At 43.8% G+C, this 18,220-nt stretch overlaps 2 protein-coding genes across 6 annotated transcripts in view; one reads left to right on the plus strand and one right to left on the minus strand.

The window, feature by feature from the left end:
• Positions 1-4,655, plus strand: part of INVS (inversin) — a 226,767-nt gene extending 222,112 nt beyond the window's left edge. For all 5 annotated transcript variants that reach the window (XM_090049450.1, XM_090049448.1, XM_090049445.1 and 2 more), the window contains one exon: positions 618-4,655. In XM_090049450.1, coding sequence (XP_089905576.1) covers positions 618-733 — 116 coding nt within the window. In that variant the 3' untranslated portion in view covers positions 734-4,655. The remainder of the gene's footprint in view (positions 1-617) is intronic.
• A 137-nt stretch (positions 4,656-4,792) lies between these two features.
• Positions 4,793-18,220, minus strand: part of TEX10 (testis expressed 10) — a 121,490-nt gene continuing 108,062 nt past the window's right edge. The window contains exons 13-15 of the mRNA XM_090049451.1: positions 8,916-9,097; positions 7,650-7,860; positions 4,793-5,035 (exon numbers count right to left, since the gene is read on the minus strand). Coding sequence (XP_089905577.1) covers positions 4,922-5,035; positions 7,650-7,860; positions 8,916-9,097 — 507 coding nt within the window. The 3' untranslated portion in view covers positions 4,793-4,921. The remainder of the gene's footprint in view (positions 5,036-7,649; positions 7,861-8,915; positions 9,098-18,220) is intronic.

Raw genomic sequence — 18,220 nt, forward strand, 5'->3', positions numbered from 1 at the left:
GACCAGATTCAACACACCAGCAACTGCATCCAACCCATGGCAGGGAAGAGTGGTGCAGAAGCATAAATAGGAGGTGGTTACAGGGACACCAAAGCTGATCTAGAAGGGTCCCCTCAACCTCCTGCAGCATAGCTTGCCCTGGCTCATCCCCCCTTCACTGCCCTGCTCTTAACCATTTCTCTGCAGCACTGCCTGCTGCCACCCCAACCCTCCCGTGCCCCCTTCACTGCAGCTGCTCCTTTTCTCATCACCAGCTTCACGGCTGGGGGCAGTCAGCAACAGGAATTGGTGTCACGCAGCACTAGCTATGGTAGGGGGTGCGAGAGAGAATTCAGCACAGAGCAGAGAGGACTGAAGCAACAGCAGGTGGTTTGGAGCAGCAGCAGTTAGATTGCAAATGGCAACCTGCCTTCAGACCTAGCTGCCTTATTTCAGCCAACCTCTGCACTAGAAGGTTGATGAAACTTTGCACAATTCTCTCAAGGGCCCTTATATAGAGATGAAAATGTTGATTACTTATGCATGCTTACAATCATCTACTTGGATGCAAGAGAAATGAAACCTTTTTGTAACAATTTAATACCATCTCTCAAAAACCAAATACTTTGCCTTTACAGTAAACAACCTGCAGCATATACATCTACCTGAGAATACAGGAAAAACAAAGCAGTTTTCATACAACATCAGACCGACCACTGCTGCAAAATCAAAAAACACAAGACCCAAGCATTAAGCCAGTGGTTCTCAACCTTGTTTTTTCAAGACCCTTGTCATTCAACACAAGGCATGCCTTGGGAAATACCAGCTCTTAGGTTTCACTTGTTTTTTTGACTATGGAAAAATACTAGAGCAATTTTTCTGTTGGAATATACTCAAAGACCACAACAGGGCAGAAAGGTTTTGATGCTGTAGATTCTTCCTATTTGAAGTCTCTGGGGGTTATCATGTGAATCGTGTGCAAGTGTTTGCACACCTGGCAGGTCTAATATTGCATGACATCCTGCAGAGCCCTTAAAAAGATCTTCCAACATCCTGGTTGAGAATTACTGCATTAACCACAAATGAAGAGCTGCAAGGAAGAACTTGACAAGAACTTAAAGAATAAATGCAGGTTGTATTTTCTTTGTATTTTTGTATGTATTTTTTTTACCATTTAAAAGAAAAAAATATGCTAAATACTAAACCAGCAAAAGTATCTTTGATTATTGTATTATTTCTATGTTGTATACCAAAGCAAGAAGTTCAGGGAGTTGAACTCATTTCATTTTGTGTACAATGAAGCACAGCATCTAAAATCCAATTTGTTTACTGACAGGCTGAAGTCTATATGGCATTTGGCAATTGTGTACAAGTGAGAGTTAGGTTCCAGCCTTAACTGCTGAGCTGTTTCAGTATGCCTTTTTCAGAGTTACTGGCAAATATATTTTGAAAGTGTTACTTATAACCACATTTATCTACATCTGGAATAGAGGAGTCATTACTATATTTCTCTATTCTCCAACCTTACTAAAGATTATACCAATTTACAAAAGCATTTTTACAGTCCAATAAAAAGATAGTTCACCCTGGTGAAACTCAAAACAGGGACCTGATGAAGAATGCATTGCATTCAAAAGCATGTCTAAATTTAACCCAACTGTGTAGTTGGTCCAATAAAAGATAATCGCCCACAAAGATCCTTGCCTCTCAAATTGCAGAAGAGCCAATTTAGGAGACTAATTTTGCTCAGCACCACCCAGCGCACCAGACATCCTGGCATACTCTGGCACACCCAAACTAATTTCCCCCCACATTCTGTGTGTTTACATCCATCAGTGAACACTTTTAGATAAGATACCAATGTTTCATTTTGACCAAAAGTGTCGTTTTTTTTCCTCCCAGTCAACAATGTCTAAGTAATTTTCAGCAGTCCCAAATGAAAGTTCTTCAGAGCTTTTCATCCCATGAAAATTTGATTTTTTTAACCCGAGATGAAAATAAATGGTGGTTCTGGATTTCCCTGTGGGATGAGGATTCCCTGTTACAAAGTAGATGGGCAGAACCCAGCTACATTGAAGCTTTTCTAAAACTGTTAAATGTTTTTTACGGCTTGTCTATTTCCCTTCAAATTCAGTGTCAAAAGTTTGAAACTCCCTGTAGTGAGACGGGTGATTAACGCAAAGCACCATGAGTTAGAGCCTCCCTCCGCACCCGCCCCTGAATCACAGACCTTCACTATTGGGGAGCGTGAGCCAATCTGCACCAGACCAGCCGGGGCGTGGGGTGCTCCAGCAGTTTCTGAGGAGGCTGCCAAACCTCTCCTCAGCCTCCCCGCCCCTCCTCCCCGCACTGACAGTCCTGCAACTGGCGGGGAGGTAGCAGCAGGCAGCTGCCACCTGGGCTTGGCCTGGCCCGAGCTGGAGCGGTGAGGCAAGGTGGAATGGGATGGAGCCCCCACACCTTGCAAGCTACCCTGGCTGGGATGGTGGAGGAAGCCAGGCTAGGCCTGAGAGGCAAAGGGAGGCTCCTTTCCCCAACCTTCTGCCTGGGTCTTTTGATAGCCACAGCAATAGCTACTGGTTCAGCTTTTCCTTGCCAGAGCTGGAGTGGGGGGTGGGAAAGGGGAGGCAGGGTGGAACAGAGCCCCCTCGCCTCATGGGCCCAGCCTGACTGCCCCCAATACCTCTTGGACTAATATCATGCATAGTTCTCGGCTTCTTGAAGGCTCAGATTAAGCATAGTCCTTCTTAACCTGGCAGGGAAAATCCCATGCATCTGTGTCCAAGAAGGCAGTTTTCCTGAACAACTTCTCAGGAGAACCGCTCTTCTGGCGTGGCTCAGTACCCACTGAGGTGTAGTGACGTTAAGTCCAGTTTATGGAATGGGAGTCTCCTCCCTTGCTTGCTCCTGTGGCCGTATGGCTGAGGGCAAGCAAAACTCAGGGGCATCCGAACCTGAAACCTCCAGGCTTGGGCCTGCGAGTAGGATGCCCGTCAAAGGATTTGGAAACATCTGAAGCCCCTGGTGGGGGTAAAGGATGTTTGCCGGTAGTAGGGCCACTTGTGGTTCTGGACTCTTAGATTTGGAATTAGTTTTGGCTAATTTGGCCTCGGATACAAATTAAAAAAAACCCCCAAGCAACCTCAGCCAGGGTAGCTGGGGGGGGGTGTTGCTGCAAGACAAGAGGTCTCTATTTCACCCCACCTTGCCCCTCCAGCTCTGGCCAAGGCAAGCCTAGCCAGCAACTGCCTACTGCTTCCTCCTTCTCTCCCCTCTCCCCTTCATCCCCTGCTGACAGCCCCATAAAGGATGAAAAATTAACACAAGTTCCCTAAAGTGCTCTGTTTTAGAGCACCTTCATTTAATACCTGATTTGACAAGGGTTAATTTTTCATGCGATCGGCCATTTAAAAACTGCTCTGCCATGCACATGTGTTACATCACAGCTGTAAAGCACTTTCAGGGGCCTGATGGCATGAAAAATACAAGTTGTGTAAGTGCCCAAAGTCTAGGGAGAGCAGAAAGCACAGCCTCCACCAGGAATGGAAGCACATACTCAACAGCAACTTGCACACTGATAGTTCACTGAGGAGACGCACTACATTCAGTTTCACTTGAAAGAGGAACTCCTGAATTTCCAGGATGAAATGTTGGCCCCATTCAGGCAAGCGAGGGACAGGATTTTACTCCTTATGCTTTTATCAAGCATATTTACTATCACTTCTCAATTCTTCCATACATGATTTTATACATGCTAGGGTTTCCTTCCGTGACTTCAGTGGAAATAAAACCAAAATCATTCTGGAGTGAAACTGAAAAAGCAGGAGTACTTCCTGATACTCAGGGATCCCAGTTTTCCCCGATTAAAAAAAAAAAAAAATCACAAATTCTCTGACAAAAATTGCAAATTCTCTAATTAAAACCCCAAAACCCACAATTAAAATGAAACACCACTATATATACACAGGTATCAGTTGAACACATTGTTTTATTGATATATTTGCTATTTTAAAGCAATTTGGAAGCCTACCAGTGCTTCAGTCTCTATAATAAAATAAATTTTAAGTACTTATAAATTTTGGTCTGTGATTTTGGGTCTTTTACTAATGAAAAAGTCAGAGCCCCCCCTGCCCCCTTAGCTCACAGAACACAGGTCCAGGCCCCTGACTCCCAAGCCACAGCCCCCAGCCCTGCTAGTGTCCCTCATTCCCCTACTAGTGCCAGTGCTCCTCACTCCCCCTACTATTGCCCCCCAGCCATCCTCCCCATACTCCATCCCTCCCTGCTCCCCCTTCCACCACAACAGACTTACCAGCTGCATGCAGCTATATCAGAAATCAGATTGGCATTGGCCAATATGCATCCTTAAATATCAACTATCAGTATCAGTGCCCAAAAGTTCTATCGGTGCACCACTATCCTTTTTCATAGCATCATATAAAACTATGAAATTGGAGTTGTATGTTGTATTTTGAGATTACTTTGCCTTTGTCATTTTTTAGTCCCTTGTTTTTTTATGTTCAGTAAACATCCAAAATATTGTTTTGCAGTGCCAAATATTACTGATCCATTATCCTTTTTCAGGGAGAATATAATGCAATAAAGCTATGTAAATGTATTTGTTAATTTTATTATTTTAAACTGGAGGTTGGTTGGCAGCAGTGTGAGGCAAAAATGTTCCCCACATCACTGCAACACCATTTAATATATGGTAACTGATTTTCTTCAATTTGTCCTCTACTAGGGTCAACAAATCCACTTGCATCAAAATGTTACTTTCCTGCTTAAAGACAAAGATAATGCATTTAGCAAACAGATTTTATAAACAATTTTATTTTAAGTTCCACTTTATGATTTTTGTTTACGACAAACATTGTTGCAACAGTTTCCATTAAAACAAACAGAAGTAAACATTTTAAGTAAATGCACAAGTTCCATCTATTCAATATACTGTATTCATAGGACCAGGTCCTTGGGGATGTGACGCAAGATATATGTTGAAACAGTAATGGAGGTCTGTGAGCCACTGCTCTTGGACTTCACCAGTCTTCAGTGTCTGGGGACAAAACAGAAAACACAATGAAAACCTCAGGTGATCCAAAACATTTTACTGATAATACTCATGAGCTTCAGTTTCTTACCTGTATGTTTTTCGGCTAACCAGCCACTAAACAAGAACTCACATACAAGTATCCTAACCTTTTGTACCATCCATAATTCTTACATACCACAGGTTCCTCCATTTGCAGAAGTGTGCCCCACGCTGGGATGCAGCGGTGCAATATGTGCATCTGGGAAATTCCCTGGCAAGGGATTTCCAAAGCAGGCCTATGCAAACAGGGGCCCCGGAAGTCCTGGGAGCACTTGCTTGGGGTTCCCATATTTGCAGAGATATGCCATGAGTCAAGGCATGGCAGCATGATGCATGCATCCAGGGGATCTTCTGCTATGGGATTCCAGGGCAGCAGATCTGCAAACAGGGAACCTAGTAAGCAGGCACTCCTGGGGCTTCAGGGACTCAATCCCAAGTTGGAGTACTGCATCCAGTTCTGGGCACCATACTTCAGGAGGGATGTGCACAGCATGGAGAGGGTCCAGAGGAGGGCCACTCGCATGATCAGGGGTCAGCAGGGCAGGCCCTACAAGCAGAGGCTAAGGGACCTGAACCTGTTTAGCCTCCACAAGAGAAGGCTGAGGGGGGATCTAGTGGCTGTCTATAAACTGGCCAAGGGAGACCAGCAGGCAACAGGAGAGTCCCTGTTCTCCCAAACGCTATTGGGAGTAACAAGGAATAACAGCCGTAAGTTGACTGAGAGTAGATTCAGGCTAGACATCAGGAGGCACTACTTCACAGTCAGAGCAGCTAGGATCTGGAACAACTTCCAAGGGAAGTGGTGCTGGCTCCTACCCTGGGGGTCTTCAAAAGGAAGCTAGATAATCACCTAGCTGGGGTCGTTTGACCCCAGTACTCTTTCCTGCCATGGCAGGGGGTCAGACTTGATGATCTGCTCAGGTCCCTTCTGACCCTACCAACTATGAAACTAAGATAAAAGGCCTAGAAGGCAAGTTGTACAAGGAAAGGTTGAAAAACATGGGTACGGTTAGCCAGGAGAGGTGAAAATTGCAGGACAGGAGGATATGGAAACAGTTTTCAAATATTTAGAAGTTTGTCATAAAGAGGGATAACTGCTCTTTGCCGTGCACAGCAGGACTCAAAGTAGTAAGTTTAAACTGCAGCAACGAAAATTGTAATTGGAACTCAAGAAACGCTTCTTAACTATATAGGAAAGGCAGGACAATGGAACAAACTGTCGAGAGAAGCAGCTGAATCTCCCTTGAGAGGCTCTTACTTCTCAAGGACAGGCTCAACGGCCATTTATCAGAGACAGTTTAGGATCAATTCATCCTCCATCTGTGCAGACTAGATGACTGTTGAGATCACTTTTAACCTTATGATTTTAACTTACTCTGCTCAAACTTAGTAAGGTATTTGAGACCATCTACTTCCTGTAACACCTACAGCAGCAGAAGGGATGTGGTCACACCACACAGAAACCCTGTTAGTAACCACTCTGGATAGTAGCAGGTACTGCATCCGTTATAACCAGCAATATTTTAGGGACAGGATCAGCACAGTGTACACCATTCCAGAATTAGCCAGAAGGGAACCTGACACCACAGAAACTGCCCTCTCTCAACAGCTGCTTAGGCAGAGATGCAAGTTATATATACCGGACCACTGACTAAGCACAATAACAATTTGGGAAGATGTGTCCTGATTTGATGCTGTTCTGTAACTCCGGAAAAGAAAGTCACTGAAATGATCAGGTTCCCTTTTTCTTTTTCTTTTTTAACCAATAACTAAATAAAAGAGTTTAGCAAATCTACTGTTTCATTCTCAGCTTGTGGCCTGGCCCTGTTCTGTGCACATCAAGAGCAGTCCCTTGTATGGGAAGCCATTGACTGTAACAGAAATAACTGACCTCTAAAGCACTGTCATTCAGTAGATCTTGGTACACAACAAACTCCTTGTTTGGCTGATGTTCACCATGGCTGCAGCATAAGGACAAGACTGCCCCAAGACGGCCCCCATGAGTGAGAGAGCCAGAGCTGTGCTACCTACAAAGAGACTATTGTATAGTAACAGTAGCTGCCCTCCTGTCATTAACAGTTAGAGACACAGCGGCTTTCCCTCATTTCAGCAGCAGCTGGGGAGGCAGGTCATCACTGACAAGTGGTACACGTTCAGAAACACAAATCCCTACTATGTGGGCTGCTATTCAAGGTACACAGAAGGCAACTCTGGATTGCAATTTTGACTCTACTAGCCACTTTCTAGATGACTCTTGCATGTGGTCCAAATTAGTCTTGCATACAGATATTTTAAGTTTATTCTTTCTACTAGATTGTAACGAGTAGCCAGCCTACAGCACGGGTACCACAAGTGGCATCCTCTGTTTGTGGAATGCAGCAGATTGAGGAGGGGACAAGCAGCGCAGCAGCAGATAGGGCAGGAAGTAGAAAGCAGAGCAGCAGACCAGGTAAAGGAAAAGGATCAGAGTGGCACTCAGACAGTGTGAGGCTAATTTGTGGTATGCCTGTCAAAAAGGTTGGCCTCCATTAAAATACAATATCCTTGAAGTCCCCTGAGGAAAAAAAAAGTTTCATACCATCATATCCTTGATAATCTGTTGCACCAGAAGTTCATTTGTTACCATATGACTTCTGAGCTGCCCATGCTGAATTAGCAAGCGAAGCAACTGAGCAATGACTGGCAGTTCTTCTCGACAGACTCTGCTCACTTGGAGACTCTGCAGCATCAACCTCAAGACTCGCGGTAGGAGTGCTAGCATTGAAATACATGACCCCCACAGCACATCCCTGAAGAGAGGGTAAGTAACAGTCAATGAGCCAGGACTGGAAGAAGATAACAAACATAGAAAACACCTCTGATATACACTCCCACTTATCTTCACATCTGTACAATAAAAGGTGATCACCCAACTAAAATGAATAGGTTTCATTGTAATTTTTACCCATACACACATTGACATTTATAAATGGGATTCTGGAATTTATAAGCTGAAGTCAAACAAGGAAATAGTCCACAAATTTTGCATATTACTCAGAAGGGAATATACATTTAATTTAGCCCTGCATCTTGCAAATACTGAAGAAGCCTTTATGGGATATTTATGCTACTTGGTTAAGCAGGGAATGAGTGCGTGTCTAGTTTTCACCATACAGAAAGGTAACTATTACCTGTTGCATTTAAAAGGCACAAAAAACTGGGATGTTTATGCAATTATATGAATTAGTAATTAAATAATACTACTATCTAAGAAACCTGCTTATTTATGGAATTTCTCCAACTTAATTGTGAAGCTACTGTTTATTTTAGTTTACTTTTATGCTATTGTCCAGCAATTACAAGAAACTCTTAAGTTGCATTTAAACGAAAAACGAAAAAAATGCATTCCAGCCAGATATAAACATATTTGCATGAGTTAAATATAACTTGCTGTTTTTCTGAATAAAACAAAATTTCCAAATTTTGTAAATTATGTCTGAGAAGCTTTGCTAAAGCTCAATATTCTAGCTAGTTAAGACTACAGACTAATTAAAAGCACTAGTTTCTTAAAACAATGACTTTCTAAATCCAAGAATTTTAAGATTCACTTTCAGTGTTCCTAATGAAGCCAACGGCTAAATCCAAAGATTAAGGTATCTTTCTAGGACCAGGATACAGACCTGCAATAACTGCAACAAGCAAAACCTTTGAAGAAACAGTACACAGGGAGGGTTTTTCCCAAATCCAACAATTATTTCCGGATAAGCATGAAAATGTGCCAAGCGCAAAGTTCTGTTTTTTTCATTATAGTTGCAAGTCATAGATGACGGACAACATCTTTAAGTCATCAGATAACAGGCATTACCTCTTCTGTATATGTTCTGCATCCTCTTTGTCTAGAGTTAGGAGGAAGTAAAGCAGGCTGTAACAGCAAGAAGCCAGAAACTTGTGCAGATTTTCACTTAAAATGCAGGCTTGATCCAGGAGCTTATTTATGGCACACAAGATGGATCCAGCTGTACTATCAGGTATTACAGCCATTCCGACCTATGAGATAAACAAGTTCATTACCTCTTGTACAATCTTTTGCTGACATAAGCATGGTTAGTGTAGAAGACTTCCTTTACGCAGTACGACAATACCAGTTTACTTCCCATTCAAATTAACACACTGAGCAACATTTTAAAAAACCATCTTTATTTTCCCTTATGGAAAGACTCCCATGTTAATTTGAGAGTAAGAAAAAATAAATCTAAATATGCAATAACAATTAAACAGAGCACTGCCACTTTTATTGTACTTGCAAGCAAAGAATTTGCAATAAGGATGAGCAAAACAAAAACAGTGGCTCACTCACATTACTTCTGTACGTGTGCCTGTCTGCACGCATGTGTATTTTTTGGGAAGAATACTGTGCACTAAATGGAAGCCCGGACAATCACTTTTTTCTTCCACTCAAAATCTCTCCAATCAAGAAGCCCAGCACTAAAATCATTCCCATCAAGACCTGTACAGGGCTTTGCTGGAGCACTGGCACTCTCAAGCTCACAAGTCCTACAAGCACACACCCTTTCACAGAAACAAATGCCTATTTTTTGCAGCATTTCCAACCTAGAAACTGAGAAAATAATATCTAAAAACCAAACCTGAGAACTCAAGTGTAAGGTATTAATCTGATTTATAAGGCAGAGATGTGGGTTTTCCAGAAAATTTTGAACTGGAAAATTTTCCAATGCCCTAAATAGAGCATGATCTGATTTAGCATGTTTATTTGACATATTTAGTAAACAAAACTAAAAAAGTACCCCCGTGTTAATTTTATGTCCCAATAGCTGCAAGTAGTTGAACTGAAATATTAGGTTAGGAAAAAATTAAATACCGCACACTTAATGTGGTTTACATGTTATATTCAAAGCTTTATGTGGAAATAAATTACTTTTATTGAAACACTTGTAAAAATGTAAAGACAATACACAATATCACGTACTTCCCTTACATTGTTTGTTTAAATTTAAGGAAAAAAAATGAAGGCACTAAAAACTGGTGACATGAATTTTAGCACACCCAAAGAACTGTGCAACTTATCACACTGCATCTTCTTCACTAATTGTGCTTCTGACCGATTCTCCAGGTACATTCATTTGTTAGCCTATTCCTCTTTTTTGCCTCGATTGAGGTGAAAGCCTTCCAGGTCCCTTCACAAGAAGCTGCTGTTGGTGAAATGCTTACGATCCTTAGAGCAACCCTGGACTGTTAACAGTCGGGTGTTAGTGTCCCTTCCACCATGCGAGAGCAGACATGTTTTCTGCTGCCTGCCAAATGGCATCTTTGCTCCTAAGTTTTTCTTTTGCATGGTAATCGGCAATGTCTGTCGTCACCGCTATTTCGTTGCTGTTGGGGACATTCTTAGCTACTTCCATAATTGTATCGGGAGCAGTAGATAATTCATCTTCTGATAAATGTTGTCCTCTGTCTTGAGGATCTAAAAGGTTTGCTGCCAGGTGAACCTGGGTAAGAGCAAAACTCAGATCTCTTAGTAAACATTTGTTCTACTTCTTTTTCAGATAGAGATGAAGGCGGCAAAAGATCAATGAGATTTTAATTCAGTTGTCTGAATATCTCTGGAATATTTGACAGATTTGGTGCATCCCCTTCAAGTTTCTTGATAGCTAAATTGAAAACTCCTTGAACTCGAACCCAGAAGACATTGTTGTCTAGCATCTGCTTCCAGATGTTCATGGGAATAATCTGGGATAGTGTCATCTATTCAAGCATGCTGCAAACAGTTCTTTGTGTGCAGCAAACTATGTAAACACTTTGTAGCTGAGCCCCATCTAGTTTCTCCTGGCAATCGAAGCACACTTTCCCTCTGCTTCCTTTCTGTAATTTCTTCAAAGTCCTATAGGCAACACGATTGTTGAATACCTTCACAATCGCTGTGCAGTTTGTCAATATTAACTTCATTGTATTCACACTTACTGTGTCCTTTGCCAGAAGATTCAACCCATAAGCAAGACAGCCAAATACTATTGAGGATACTTTGCCTTTAACATTTGCCAGGCAGCTTTCATGTTACTTGCGTTATCAGTTACAAGGTCTTGCACCTTGGCAGGACCTGCACTTCCAGTCTCTTCACTCAGTAATTTGACTATGTATTCAACTGTATGACAAGAAGATTGGGGGCAACTGCTTTCAGGAATATCAGTTCAGGTGTTGCTAACATAATGTTCAATAAAGGATTTCCTTGTTTATCAGTCCATCCATCTGACATCAGAGTCGGTGATTCTGCTTGAGCAATCCTTTGGATAATCATTGTTTGAACTCTGTCATACTCTCTAACAGAGAATATAATAAGCGATAACATGACGGTAACTTATATGATGGGTGAATTAGTTTGTAATGTTCCTTCCAGTATTGATTTTCAGTTATGGAAAGTACCACTTGCAAATATAGCTTGAACTAATGTCTCATCTGCTTTTTCTTGATCTTCTTTTGACATTTTGTCCACAAATCTTGATAAAAAGCTTTACTGTCTTGAACAGCTACTCATGATGGATCATATATCTGGTGACAGTGATCTTGAAAGCAAGGATCCTGCTTCTTCTTCCCCCAGACCTAGCAGCTCAACATTTTCATTTTCCATTTTTTTGCAAATCTCCTATTTCACTTGAGCTACCAAGTTCCTGCAACAAAAGGGGGGAAAGCTTTCTGTTTTAGCTTAGTCTAGTCTGGCTTCATCCATCATATATCTGGACTTTAAAAAAGCCTTTGACCTGGTATCCCATGGAAAAGCCTTTGACCTCATTGAAAAATTGGCCAACTGCAGCCTCTGCTATGCTACAGTCTGGTGGCTCGGGAACTGACTCCAAGGTCAGACCTGGAGAGTGGTAGTTGATGAAAGTGAATCAACATAGCATTCAGTGACCAGTGGTGTCCCACAAGGCTCTGTTCTCGGACCTGTACTCTTTAACTAATCTTTAAAAATGATCTACTTTGGTGTCAGAAGTGGACTGGCCAAGTTTGCAGACAACACCAAAGTATGGGGAAGAATGTCCACACTTGAGGATAGGCTGGTGATCCAGGCCAACCTCAATAGGCTTGCAAGGCAGGTGGATGAAAACCTGATAGCATCCAACATGGAGAAATGCAAGGTACTCCACCTCAGGAAAAAAAACCCGCATCACACTTGTAAGCTCTGAAATGCTACATTTGCTAGCACCATGACCGAAAGAGACTTGGGACTCATGACTGACCACAAGATGAACATGAGCCACCGATGCAATACTGCAGCTAGCAAAGCGAACAAAACTGGCTTGCATCCACTGATGCTTCTCAAACAAGTCCCAGGATGTCATCCTCCTGTTATACTCAGCCTTAATGAGGCAGCAGCTGGAGCACTGCATCTAGGCTTTGCTAGTCACCACATGGGGCTGGGAAAGAAACCTCCTTCCCATTGATATGGATGCCTCAAGTTTCTTCACCTTCTTCAGAAAAACTGGGTGGTAGCCAGAGCCAAGGCTGGATTATTTAGATCAGGGGTAAAAAAATCCAACCTAGGGGGCCTTGCTCTTCTCTTCAGGAATTTCTTGAGTGTATTTTAACAAACTGCTTCTTGGCAGTGCCCTCATTCCTCCCTGCTTTACCCGCGGCAAGTTAAAAGTCGTTTGCAATGCACTGCACCTGGTAGTTGTACATGTAGATAATTCCTAAAGTTTTTTAACAATAGATTAGAAAACACTTCTCAATGATGGCTTAGATAGGGATGATCCTGCTTCTAGCACGAGGTTGGTATGACAAGAGGGCACCAAAGCTCAACCCAAAGACTAAAATCTTCCCACTTTGCACTCAACAGAAATAAGGGGAAGAAGGAGAGAGTAAACTGAATTAGTAAGACACAAAACAAAACAAAGAATTAAGTGCAAAAGTTGTGCTTGGGATTTGAGTAGTATACAAGATGCAAAGCAAACTGACAACAAAATACTCCGACCCACCCAGACAGCTCCGAAGAACAGAGGAGAAGAAAGTACACACTGCCCTATCTACCCTCTCAGCATAGTAGAAGCATAAGAGGTAGGGCTGTCATGCAAAAAGTAAGCCTGAGAAACACGGAGTAGATGGGATTACTATTAGGCGAATACAAAATTGGTTAAATAATCACAGGCAAAAAACCCCCATCATAAATGGATGAAAGCCAGACTGGCAGGAGTGAGCAAGGATCTGTTTTGGGTCCAGTAATGTCTAACATTTTAATTAATGACTTGGCTGTGGGAACATAGAGCATACTAATCGAGTCTGCCGTTGACACAAAATTGGGAAGTGGTGCAAACACTTACGAAGGACAGAACTAAAATTCAAAGGAATCAAACCGGAAATTAAGGACTAAAAGGCTGCCACAGTAAAGCCAATACAGGCTATTGTAGGGTGCTGCACCAGTGGTTCTCAACATTTTTGGACTCAGGCACCCATCAGAAAAAGCTGGCACTTAATTTTTTTGTCATGTTATGACAACCAAAAAGTACTACAATTTTTCTATTGTACAGAACTCAGAAAGACCGCAACATGTCATAATGTTTTTAACAGTATGAATTCCTATTTGAAATCTCTGCGTTTATCTGGTGAATCATGTTTGCATATGCAACAATGCTAGCACTGTGCAGCATCCTTGAAAGGATCTCAAGGCACCCCAGGGTACCATATCATCCTGGTTAAGAATCACTGCTACACCTAGGAAAGAAAAAAAACAAATGCAAAAATACTAAAGGAACCTAAGCAGGAATCTGGTTGGAAAGGATCTGAGGTAGTCAGCAACTGAGGTAGAGAGACAGGCAGACAGACACACAGCCAGACACACACATGCCTGAGCTCATGATATAGAGAAACCAGACAGGATCCAGAGGCAAGCCACAAAAGATTATGAAGTGTTTGGAAAACTTGCTGTACATGGAAAGGTTGAAGGAAGTAGGCAAATTTAGTTTGGAGAAGAGGGGATTAAGAGGGAACACAACAGTTTTTCATACACATTTGAAAGGCAGTAAAATCACTTACGTATGTATACACATACACACACGTATACATATAATAATGGTTCCTTCTAGCCTAAGGGTGGGCAAAATACAGCCTGTGGACTGGATCCAGCCCACCAAGCACTTTCATCTGACCCGCAGCATCCACCAACAAATTGCACCCCGCCCAGTCGTTCTGCCAAGGGTGGGAGCAAGGCATCCACGTGTACACACATCCCCAAACGTACCTGGCTCACACCTCATTGGCGGGAGGGCCCAACCTAGCTAGCAGCAGCTTCTGGGCGGAACTGTTGCTGTTGCAGCCCCTGGGGACCCACTTCCTCAGTCTCCTGCTGGCACCAGGCAGCAGGTAGGGAAGCGGCAGGGACAGGGCTGCAGCTGGGCAGGAGTGTGCTGTGTGGGAATGGGGCTGGGGGTTGCACAGAGTCCAAGCCCAGGGGGGTGGCAGCAGCACAGCTTGGGTGGGCAGGGGGTGAGTATGAGGGAGGATGGGAAGTGTTGGGACCACTGCACTCACCCATGGTGCATAGCCCTGGCAGACTGTGGCAACACCAGCAGGTGGGGCGGTCAGGGTGCAGGTGCCCAGCAGGGTGCAGCTCGAGCCAGCACTGCACATCGCACAAGGGGCGCAGCCTCCATTGGGCTGCCTGTATCGCCAACGTTCACCGCCACTCATGTGCAGCCCCTGCCTTGGCAGAGCATGGGAGGGAAGCCATGCAGGCTGAAGCCAACTGCCTTCCCTTCTGGGGTTGAGCAGCACTGGAGAGAAGCCCCAGGCACTGGAGCTGGCTGCCTTCCCTGCCCCCAGGGGAAGGCACCTGGGGCTTCCCTCCCCTGCAGCACAGCTCTGGTAGAGAGGAAGGATCCAGGGAACTACAGACCAGTTGGCCTTACCTCAGTCCCTAGAAAAATCAGAGCAGGTCCTCAAGAAATCCATTTCTAAGCACTTGGAGAAGAAGGTCATTAGAAACAGTCGACATGGATTCACCAAGGGCAACTCATGCCTGACCAACCTGATTGGCTTTGTCAATGCCGGAAGACCAGGAGATATAATATACCTTGACTTCAGCAAGGCTTTTGATAGTCTCCCACAATATTCTCACAAGCAAGCTAAGGATATATTTCTTTGAATTTGCATATTTGATCTGGAGAAGACAGAGGATTTAATAGCAGTCTTCAACTACCTGAAGGGTGGTTTCAAAGAGGATGGAGTTTGACTCTTCTCAGTGGTGGCAGATAACAGAAGAAGCAGCAATGGTCTCAAGTTGCAGCAAGGAAAGTTTAGGTTACATATTAGGAAAAGCTCTCTCACTAGAAAGGTAGTAAAACACTGGAACAGGTTACCCAGAGAGGTTGTGGAATCTCCATCCTTAGAGGTTTTTAAGACCCAAGTAGACAAAGCCTTGGCTGGCACGATATGGCTGGGGCTGGTCATTAGGGCTGTGCGAAATTTCAGCAGCCATTTAGTTTCAGAGGTGTTTTGGGTCATTTCGGTGCCTGAAACACCCATTCTGAATCTACGCTGAAGGCTCAGAAACATCTCCAAAATAAAACAAGGCATCTGAACCATTTTGGAAACGTTTTGGAAAATTGTGGAGTTTTGGAGCTGGGCTTGCAGGGAAATAGCTGTAAGCTGCTGCCCTGCTGTGTGACTCAGCTCCACAGGGAGCAAAGATCCATGCCAGGGGTCTTCTTACCACCGCTGCCTGCCTCAGTGACATGGAAGACCCTGGCACAGATGTCTGCTCCACACGGAGCAGAGATCCACGGCTGCATGGGATGGGTAGGAGACCCCAGTGCAGATGTCTGCTCCCTGCAGAGCCAAGTAACACAGCAGGGCACTGCTGGTACCTGCCACGTGACCTGGCTCTGCAGGTTGCAGAGATCCGGGGCTGCACAGGTTGGGCAGTGGTGGGGAGGAGACCCCGAAACAGATTCTGCCAAAATGAAACAGTACAGTGATCCGAAACACTGAAATGAATCACTGTCCTCCAAAACTGCCAAATGTGAAACCAAATCGAAACACAGCCGTTTCGCATAGCCCTACTAGTCATGCTTTGAGAAGGAGGTTTGACTAGATGACCTCCTGAGGTCCCTTCCAACCTTAATTTTCCATGGCTCTATAATAGCACATGCCAAATCATTAAAAAATAAATCTAAGAAGAAAAATCAGAACTAGAAGCCATAAGCAAAATGATGACAAAGGAACTTAAAAGCAAATGGATACCGATCACCACAGAAAAACAGAACAGTCAGACATATATCCTCTAGCATCTCTATATCAATGGTGGTAGATGCCAAGGAGGGTAACGAGTGGCAGACAGATCACTCTAGATCAGGGCTGGGCAATTATTTTGGGTGGGGGGCCACTTACTGAGTTTTGGCAACACATCAAGGGGCAGATAAATATTAATTTTCTAAATTGTTCGGGGTCCCACGGGCTGGATAGAAGGGCCTGGTGGGCCACATCTGGCCCGCAGGTTGCACTTTGCCCACCCGTGCTCTAGATATACCAGTTGAATTCTCTCCCTCTAAAGCAGTGATGCTCAACCTCTGGCTTCCAGAGCCATGTCACCTGGCCTGCAGGACTCTCACAGGTCTGGAAATCTGGTGGCAGGGGAGTGGTGGTGGTGCTGGTAATAGCCGCTCCCTGATGCCTAATTTCCAGACCTGGGGAAAGCCCGGTGGGCCTGATAACATGGCCCTGCACATTAGACCATATTAACACACAGCTTAGCAGAGGGTCACTTTGTCATCAGACATGGGCCCCTGGGGTCAGGATGGTGCATGGGCTGGCACCTGCTCACCCCAGCACACTGACCTCACACAGAATCTGGCCAGTAGTCCAACCCTGCACCACGCATCTAGCCCGCAGGGTCAGAAAGCTGGACACCACTGCTCTAAAGCATCTACTCCTACCACTGTTAGAGACAGGATACTGGGCTACATGGACCACTGGTGAGACCAAATATGGCATCTTCTTATGTTCAGTATAAGATTTATATAAACAGGCTGGACAAGATTCAGCAAACAGTGAAGCTGATCAGGGATCTGGAGTGATATTCATGAGAAAGCATTAACATAATCTTAAGTATATAAATTGAGTATTTATGAAGACCAAAGGAGCACTATAATGATTTATAGGCAGTTAAATGGTTTGAGTCTTCTAAAAAGCAGAAACAATTGTTTCAGGATTTTCTGTATAGGTTCCAGGAAAGGATGGTACATCATAATTAAAGGTATGTGATTTGTGGGGATTTTCTTTTTGTACTGCAGCAACTCCTCATGTGGTATCTGGGTGGCTCTTTCAAAAGTGCAGTAAGTACAAGAAACCCACAGAGCAACAGAACCAGCAATCACCCTAAACACACACATCCTACCCTTTAAACAAGCACCAAACCTTGACAACCTCTTCATCAGAAGCAAACTTCCTATGACCCAAAGCACACTGAATGGATCCAGACAATGCCGGGACAAAACATGTAAACCTGCCAACACATCTCCACCTCCCCACAATCACTGCACCCCACAACAAAACTATCAGCATTCCTGGATCTTACACCTACCTGCACCTCCAGAAATGTATTACATCTTATCTAGTGCACTAAATAAATGCCTGATGGAAAGTATATAGGAGAAACCAAACAACTGCGTACCAGAATGAACACACACTGAAAAATCTATCAAAAATAAAAATACCCAATTTATCAAAAGACAACCACTCTCTCTCCAATCTCCAAGTTCTAATCCTCAAAGGGAATTTACAAAACACCTTTCAGAGATGAGCTTACAAACTTCACTTCATAAATTATGATCTTCTGTAATGAAGATGGGGACAGAAGAAAGGCAAATCAAAGTCCTGTGGGTCAGATTACAAAGGGGTAGGGGTGAAAGGGACTTGGTAGTGGGGGTCTACTACAGACCCCCACACCAGGAGGAAGAGTTAGATCTAGAATTCTTGAAACGGCTTGAAGGCAGTACACTCAAAAGACTTAGTTGTCATGGGTGACCTAAATTACCCAGACATCTGCTGGGAGGAGCAGTCGGCCAGATTCGCCCGTTCATGCAGGTTCTTAACCTGCATACAGGACCTGCATCTAACACAGGAGGTATGCAGTCCCACTTAAGGGACTTAATGGTGGGAGTC

The sequence above is a fragment of the Crocodylus siamensis genome, chromosome 5, assembly GCF_052110815.1.
Source record: "Crocodylus siamensis isolate JL-2025a chromosome 5, ASM5211081v1, whole genome shotgun sequence".
Taxonomy (NCBI): domain Eukaryota; kingdom Metazoa; phylum Chordata; order Crocodylia; family Crocodylidae; genus Crocodylus; species Crocodylus siamensis.